A 7,877-nucleotide genomic window follows, 5' to 3' on the forward strand; every position below is an offset into this window, starting at 1 on the left:
GCGCGCGCATCCCTGTGCTGGTGTGTCTGGGTACTGCTGAGTGTGTCCATGTGCTGGTGCCTCTCCGTGTGCCGGTGTGTGCTGGTGTGTGTGTCCGTGTGCTGGCTGTGTCCGTGTGCCAGAGCCTGTTCACGTGCCAGTGCCTGTTTGTGTGCCAGGGTGTGTCTATGCACCGGTGTGTGTCCATGTGCTGGAGCCTGTCCATGTGCCAGTGTGTGTCCATGTGCCAGTGTGTGTCCATGTGCCAGTGTGTGTCCATGTGCTGGTGTGTGTCCATGTTCTGGTGTGTGTCCGTGTGCCAGTGTGTGCCCGTGTACCAGGTGTGCCCGTGGGTGTCCATATGCCGGTGTGTGTCCATATGCTGGTGTGTGTCCATGTGCCGGCGTGTCCGTATGCTGGTGTGTGTCCGTGTGCCGGTGTGTCCATGTGTCCCGTGCTCGTGTGTCCGTGTGCCGGTGTGTGTCCGTGTGTCTGTGTGCCGGTGTGTGTCTGTGTGTCCGTGTGCCGGTGTGTGTCCGTGTGCTGGTGTGTGTCCGTGTGTCTGTGTGCCGGTGTGTGTCCATGTGTCCCGTGCTCGTGTGTCCGTGTGCCGGTGTGTGTCCGTGTGTCCGTGTGCCGGTGTGTCCGTGTGTCCCGTGCCGATGCGGCTGCGCGTCGCTGCGCGGTGCCGCTGTGCCGGCGCGAGCGTCGCTCTATCTGTGACCCGGAGCCGCTGCGCGTCGCTGCGATCCGGTGAGCGTCGCTGTGTCCGTGTGTCCGGGTGTCCTTGTGCGTCCGGGTGTCGGTGTGTGCATATGTCCGTGTGTCCGTGTCCGCCGCTCCCCGGCCCGGCCCGGCCCGGCCCCGCCGGTGCCGCCGCCGGTCGCCATGGCAACACGGGGGGTTGGGGGGGCCCGGCCGCGGGGGCCGACGGGAGCCGCCGCGGTGAGAGTGGGCGGGGGGGGAGGGGGGAGTGTGAGTGTGTGTGTGCGTGTGTGTGACTGTGTGTGAGTGTGTGTGACAGTGTCTGTGTGACTGTGTGTGTGTGAGAATGTGTGTGTGTGTGTGTGTGAATGTGTGTGACTGTGCGTTTGACTGTGTGACTGTCACTGCGTGTGACTGTGTGCTTGTGAACACGTGTACATGTGTGACTGTGCGAGTGTGTGTGTGAAACTGTGTGTGTTACAATGTGTGTATGTGTGTGTGAACGTATGTACGTGTGTGAGTTACAGTATGGGAGTGAGAGTGTGTGTACACGTGTGTGTGAACGTGGCTGTATGTGTGTGTGAGAGTGTGTGGGTGTATACATGTGAACGTGTGTACGTGTGTGTGTGAGAGAGACTGTGTGTGTGCACGTGCGTGTGCTACAGTGTGCGTGTTACAYGGTGTGTGTGTACGTGTGTGTGTGAGTGTGTGCGCGTGTGTGTCGGTTTCCCCCAGACGTGTGCACGGCGCACACACACACACCCCAGGGTGCCCCACGGCCGTGCGCCCTGCACGCGTGCGCCCTTCGCACACGGGTGTGCGCCCTGCACATCAGCACAAGGTGCGCCGTGCCGAGACCCAGGAGCCTCCGCAGGGAGCTGAGCCTCCATGGGGCGCTGAGCCTCTGCAGGGTGCTGAGCCTCCGCTGGGCACTGAACCTTTGCAAGGCACTGAGCCTTCACGGGGCGCTGAGCCTCTGTAGGGTGCTGAGCCTCCACTGGACACTGAACCTTTGCAAGGTGCTGAGCCTCCACAGGGCACTGAGCCTCCGCAGGGCGCTGAGCTTCCACAGGGTGCTGAGCCTCTGCAGGGTGCTGAGCCTCCACTGGGCACTGAGCCTTTGCAAGGCACTGAGTCTCCATGGGGAGCTGAGTCTCCATGGGGAGCTGAGCCTCCGCTGGGCACTGAGCCTCCGCAGGGAGCTGAGCCTCCATGGGGCGCTGAGCCTCCCCCTCTCTCCGCAGAAGCGCTGGGGCCACGCCGCCGCCACCCCCACCGCAATCCCGGCGCCCCGGGGGCCTCCGCGGGCGCATGGATCCGCAGGCAGAGCCGGGCGAGGAGGGCGAGGGCGAGGGCGGGCGCATCACGGCGCAGCTGCTGAAGGCCAGCACCGGGCAGTTCGCCCTGGAGTCCATCCTGCTGCTCAGGCTGCGGGGCCGCGGCCTCGCCGACCTGGGCTGCCTGGGCGAGTGCGCCAACCTCGAGTGGCTCGACCTGTCCGGCAACGCCATCGCCCAGCTGGGCCCGCTGGCCGCCCTCAAGTCGCTGGCCGTCCTCAACCTCGCGTCCAACCGCGTCTGCAGCCTGGAGCCGCTGGGCTCCTGCGAGAGCCTCCAGAGCCTCAACCTCGCCGGCAACCTGGTGAGCAGCCTGCAGCAGCTGCAGTGCCTGACGGGSCTGCGGCGCCTCGAGAGCCTCCAGCTCCGCGATGCCCTCGGCCGCCTCAGCAACCCCGTCTGCGCTGCCGGCGCCTACCGCAGCGCCCTGGGCGACATGTTCCCCGGCCTCAAGGCTATCGACGGCGAGCGGGTGTCCGGCCGCGGCAGCGAGCTCTACCAGCTCTGCAAGGACCTCGACAGCTCCCTGGGGCACTGCACTGCCGCCACCGCCGCCGCCGCCGAGCCGCCCTGCGCGCCCAAGCCCTGGGTGGAGGAAGGCTTYTGGGAGCTGCGGCCAGCCCGGCGCAGCTCCATCATCGAGGAAGCCTACCGGCAGTTCAGCGACGTGCTGCGGGAGTGCCGGGAGCTCGGCCAGCGGGCCGACGACACCATCGCCCAGGCGGAGCGGGCGCTGAGCCTCCGCGCCGACCCCAGCTCCTACGTCTTCTGACCCCCCGCCCCGCTGTGCAGTAAAAGCGTGCTCTGCTCTGACATCCCTCTCCGTTGCTTCGCGCCGGGCCCTGCCCGCGCGGCTCCGAGCTGTCGGGCTCTGCGGTCGCTCGCTGGCTGGGACCCGCTCCCGTGCACCCTCGTCCCTCCTTCCCCTGGGGCCCAGCGGGGGACCGGGGAGAGGCACGGGGCACGCGGGGCTTTGCCGTGGGGCGGGGGCAACGTGCAGGGGGGTGATGCAGCCTCGGTGGAGCAGCGCCGGGGTCTGGCCCCTGCAGAAAGCGCCGGGCTGGCGCAGCGACAGCACGGCGCGGTGGGCAGAGGGCTGGGCCCCCCCCCAACCCCCTGAGCCCCGCAATCCCAGGCGGAAAGAACAGCACCGACGGCCGGAGACAGAGCCRGGGTTTACTGGTGCGTGCGGACACCGTCTAGGCTGAGGCAGGCAGGGAGGAAGCGCGTGCGGCGRGCGACCTTCCTTTCATTGCACAGCGCTGGAGGGCAGCAAGCTCAGGAGGGCCGGGCTGGCCCCCCTGCGGCAGCGTCCTTCTCCGTGGGCCCCGTATCCAGGCTGGCGGACCCGGTCCCAGCCGGCCTGGGGAGAGGAGACAGCGGCTGGGCGCGGGAGGAATCCTCGCTCCGCGCGCAGGCTCGCACTCGCGCGCGCACCTCCCCTTGGCTTGGCTGGCCAGCTCACCCGGAGGAGGCTGGACCTGCTGGAGATGTCCCAGGGGATTTCTCCCAGGCCAAGGGCAGTCCTTGGCAAGGCCTCCGGGTTCTGCGCATGGATGGGGACCAGTTTGGCTCCGCTCGTCGTGGACGAGCATCCACCTCCCGCCATCCCAGCAGGGCCGGCACAGCCCGAGCCCACGTCTGGCCCTGAAGGGGACCGCTGGGCCTGGAGACCACGCTCCTTGCCGGCACTCCGGGCAGGAGGCTCCTCTTGGGAGCAGGCAGCCCCTCGGAGGAGAGTGCTCCGTGCACCGCGCACCCCAGAGCAGCTGGGTCTCCCGCCGAGCGGCCCCTGGCACGTACCRTGTCTGGACGCGGGCGACGCCGGCCTAGGCTGGCAGCCCCTTGGAGAAGGCRAACATGCCGGGAAGGTAGAGAGAATCCGTCGACTTGCCGGTCTCCTCCACCTCCCTGCACTCGGCTTCGTCTCGGTGCTTTATCTCCTGCGGGGCAGAGCACAAGGCACCCGTGAGCCCGGTGCGCGGCGGCGGTGGCGACGCTTCCACGCTTCACAGCGTGCGCGCGGATCCCGGCGGGTCCTGCAAACACGCGCCCGCCTCCCTCCGCACCTGCCCCGCGCGCCGGATCCCGGGGAAGCRGGCAGGGACCCGCCTGGGGCAGCTCACCTTCACAGCCAGGTGATGGCTGGGGCCGCAGTTGTAGTACTTGTCCAGCACCTTGGGGACATCGCCTGTGTCGAACTTGAAACAAGCCACGCACGCCGGCTTCCTCTGGAGGGGGGGACAAGGTGGTCCGTCACCACCGGCGCCAGCCCCGAGCCCCGGCCCCAGGCTCCTTTTCCCCTCCCGGCAGCAGGAYGCTGCTCCGAGAGCCCGGCCGGAGGCGCTGGGCACGGGGCCGTCCCTCCCGCGCCGGTGTGGGGGACAGGGGTGCCGGCTCAGTGGGGCGCCTGCAGCCCCGCACGCACCTTGTTTTCCACCGTCTTGCAGTTCTGCTTTCTCACCGCCCTCTTCCCGCAGGCCGTCTGCACGAGATTGACCCGCAGCTGGACAAACGTCCCCGACGGGTCTTCCTGGAGCGAGAGGGAGAGCTCCCTTGAAGCATGGGAAGAGTGAGCGCCACGCGTACGGGGAGGGGGGTCCGGAGGAGACCCGGAACCAGGTGTGTTCAGGGGGGCTGCTCCGTGAGCCACGGAGGCAGGGCACGGGCAGCGGGGAGGGATAATCTGGAGCACAACGGAAAGGCTAAATGAAGAGGGGCAATTTTAGGAGAGACACACCCCCCCCCCGCCATCGCTGCTGTTGGCTCGGACACAGACATCATTTCTACCTGCAGCAGAGAGAAGGGACGGGGACATCTGTGGAACTGGGGAACAGCCACCGTGCCAGCGGGACGGGGGGACCCGGAGCCCCTCGAAGCCCCAGGAGTAAATCCAGCCCTGCGCCGGTCTCCTGGAGAACAGCCCCTCTCAGACCATGCCGTCAGGACCCCAAAATCGGGGGACAGCCCAGATTCGAGGGTCCTCAGAGCCCCCCAGCCCCTTCCAGCCTGTCCCGGAGACACAGGCGTCTCCGAACAGCTCCTCTTCCATCTCACTGCCCTCCTTCCTTGCAAGCAGCCCCTGGGCCACCCCGGACCCGGCATCCCCGCGGCAGGGGACGCAGCCGCTGTCTCCCACGGGGAGAAAGCCCAGTCCCTCCTGGCTGCGCCTGGGAATCATCTCGTGGCCAGGCACCAGGAGCCACTGGATCCGCTTCTGGCCACGGCACACGGTTAATGAGTAGCCAAGCTCTGCCGGTCGGAGCCACGTGCCCCCGCTGATCTGCCCACCTGCCCCGCGAGCCCGGAGCCGAGGTCTCTGCCGCAGAACGACGGCACCGGCCAGGGTGTCCRGTCCCGGGTTCGCGGTGCCAGGCCCGCGTGTCTGTCCCTGCTCCCAGAGCGGCTGTGGGCCTGGGGAGCGGGCAGGGGTCTGCATGGAGGCGGCCCCGACCCTGCGGAGCACTGCCGGGCTCCGGCATCCCCGGAGCCCTCCAGCTCCCACGGGCGACCCTGGCCGCTCGCCGAGGGTGCTGCACGGCTCCCCGCCTCCTTCCCTGCCTGGCCCCACGGCCGCGGGGGGCGAGCGGCGCCGTTTCTCCCCGCGCCGAAGCAGCCGTGCCCTGGGCAGGGGCGACGCCGAACGCGGCGGGGGATGCCGGCGCCCCACRGCCCTGCTCTCCGGCACTCACTCGTTCGACAGCTCCTTCCACCGACTGCTCCTTGAACAGGAAATGCACGTTGCTCCGACTGTGGAAATAGTCCAGCACCTCCTTCACGACGCGCCTCTGCAGCGGGGACTGGCTCGCGGCAGCCAGGGCCATGAAGCCCAGCGACAGGGCTACCAGGCACTTCATCCCTGCCCGAAGGGTCCGCCGGGGCCGTCTGACCCCAGAGAGCCTCACTGATAGACCCGCTGTTGATTTTGGTCTTTCATTAACCGATTTCCTGGGAACTGCCCCTTCCCGCCCCTGGGCCAGCCCCGTACTCTGCCTGTGCAGCCCCCCCAGCCGGAGGAACGGGGAGGAGGGGCCGGGCACGGCCACCGCGGTTCRGCTGGACGCGTGCAGGCGGAGAGGAGGTGGGAGTCGTCCCCGGGGAAATGCCAGGCGCGCGCGGCAGCGCACGGCGTGCTCAGAGCTGCACGGCCGTGCCCAGCGGAGCCGGACAGCAGTGGCTGCTGCTCGTCTSCCTCCTCGCCCCTCCGGGGCCGCGACCATCCGTCAGAAGTCACCTCATCCCTGGATGCTTGGCACACACAGAGCCACGTGCTGACTTGCAAGCCGAGTGGGAAGAAGCGTTCAGAAGCGTAAGAGGACGCAGATCTCCTGCCTTGCAGAGAAGAGGAGCTTCAAGGCTGGTGATGGGAACCCTTGCCGGGGAGCCAAATGCCAGCAGCTGCTGGAAGGGACATCTGGGAAGCATCGCTCATGCCTGCCCTGCTCCGCCTTTTCTTTGGCATTTGCTGCAGGAGCCAGGACACGGGGGAGATGGTGCTTTGGTGAGAGAGGTGCCAGTGCCCGGGGGGTGCCGGGTCTCCCCGGCTCCCCAGCCAGGACCAGCAGGGCTCTGTATAACGGCACGGCAGGGACGGGCTATAGCCACCGCTCAGCAGAGGGACGTCTCCCTGGCCGCACCACAGGCCACGTTAGAAGAAAAAATAAACACCCGCCTGGCCCCTTTGGCCCACAGTGTGGCAAGCCCGCGGGGTTTGCACCCTCCAGACTATCTTCTCTGGCTCCGTCCTGCCCTGTTGAATACATCCCTGGTTTGCACTTTTCCCACCCTTTTTGGCTGCACGGGCTGATTTTTTTCCATGACGTTTTTCAGGAGCTAAACATCCGATTTTATCTGAAAACCAACAGACTTTCCTTCCAGAGCGCCGCAAACAAACAGGCTGCAGAGGGGCCTGTTGCGGCGTCCCGTCCCGTCCCGCCCCGGTCACGGCCTCCCGGGCTCTCATCTCCTGCCAAGCCACCGCGCAGCGAGCGAGGGCGGCCGGGCGGGAGGCGAGGCCTCCTCCCCTAGAAGGGAGGCAGGCGCCCAGGGCGASGGTGCGTTTGGAGGATGAAAGTCCCAGGAATAAGCCAAACAGCCACAATCTTGCAGYGGAACGAGAGGGCTGGGACGGGGCGGGAGGGGAGGGCGCAGGCCCGGCGACGGCCCCGCGGCCTGGCGCCGCTTCCCCTGCCCACGTCGCCGCCGGGGCGCCGCCGACTCTGCCCTCCCCTGCCCGCTCCGTCTCGCTGGCTCCCGGGAGGGAGGCGGGAGGCCCCGGGAGCAAGCTGCAGCGGGGCGAAGGGGCGCCAAGGCCTTCCCAGGCCGCCCCAGGCCAGCGAACAACCCCCGCGGCCGCCCCGCCCGGTGTAACGGGGAATGGCGGCGGGGGGGGGGGGGGAGCCGTTCTGGCACATCTCGGGAAACTCTATGATGGCTGCGGCGCGGCGCTGGCGACTCTACGTTGCCAAGCGCTGTTTCCGGTCCGCTCTATGGTTCCGGCGCAGGGCGCTCCAGGCCTCCCTACGGGTCACACCGCGGGACATTCCGGCGGCCCCCCCCACCTCCCCTCCCCCGGAAGTCCGCCGCCCGCCGAGCGACACTTCCCGGCAGGCGCCGCGCGGCGCTCTCGCGAGGCTCCCGCCGCACACTACGCATCCCGCCGTCCTTTGCGGCGCGGCCCGGAGGGGGGGGGGACGGGGCGGGACGGGGCGGGGCCGCTTCCTCCTCCTCCTCCCGCCGCGGGGCCAGCGCGTGCCGGCGGCGCCGCCGCCGACGTCATCACGTCGCGGGACGTCGGCCGCCCGTGAGTTTCCCCGGGGAGGCGGCTCCGGGGCCTAGCGAGGGGGGTCGCCATGG

General features: G+C 68.5%; 3 protein-coding genes and 1 long non-coding RNA gene across 6 annotated transcripts in view; 3 read left to right on the forward strand and 1 right to left on the reverse strand.

Moving 5' to 3' along the window:
* The window catches only part of LRRC61 (leucine rich repeat containing 61), a 4,348-nt gene extending 1,514 nt beyond the window's left edge, over positions 1–2,834 (forward strand). For all 3 annotated transcript variants that reach the window (XM_026089756.1, XM_026089758.1, XM_026089759.1), the window contains exon 2: positions 1,929–2,834. In XM_026089756.1, the coding sequence (XP_025945541.1) occupies positions 1,929–2,793 (865 nt within the window). In that variant the 3' untranslated portion in view covers positions 2,794–2,834. The remainder of the gene's footprint in view (positions 1–1,928) is intronic.
* The window catches only part of LOC112977386, a 26,616-nt gene that overhangs the window by 5,167 nt on the left and 13,572 nt on the right, over positions 1–7,877 (forward strand). The window contains exons 6-8 of the mRNA XM_026089711.1: positions 159–346; positions 1,929–2,784; positions 4,502–4,593. Of these exons, the coding sequence (XP_025945496.1) occupies positions 159–346; positions 1,929–2,784; positions 4,502–4,593 (1,136 nt within the window). The remainder of the gene's footprint in view (positions 1–158; positions 347–1,928; positions 2,785–4,501; positions 4,594–7,877) is intronic.
* Positions 3,178–6,399, reverse strand: RARRES2 (retinoic acid receptor responder 2). Its single transcript, XM_026089760.1, has 5 exons — positions 5,714–6,399; positions 4,450–4,554; positions 4,148–4,252; positions 3,825–3,964; positions 3,178–3,384 (listed from the first exon to the last, which is right to left on the reverse strand). Exons 1-4 carry the CDS (start codon positions 6,239–6,241, stop codon positions 3,851–3,853), a joined length of 852 nt encoding a protein of 283 aa, XP_025945545.1. The 5' UTR covers positions 6,242–6,399; the 3' UTR covers positions 3,178–3,384; positions 3,825–3,850.
* LOC112977418 overlaps positions 7,738–7,877 on the forward strand; it is a 5,999-nt gene continuing 5,859 nt past the window's right edge. Inside the window, exon 1 of the long non-coding RNA XR_003257491.1 lies at positions 7,738–7,824. This is a non-coding gene — a long non-coding RNA (uncharacterized LOC112977418). The remainder of the gene's footprint in view (positions 7,825–7,877) is intronic.

This window comes from Apteryx rowi, unplaced genomic scaffold (genome assembly GCF_003343035.1).
Source record: "Apteryx rowi isolate R43461 unplaced genomic scaffold, aptRow1 scaffold_83, whole genome shotgun sequence".
Taxonomy (NCBI): Eukaryota; Metazoa; Chordata; class Aves; order Apterygiformes; family Apterygidae; genus Apteryx; species Apteryx rowi.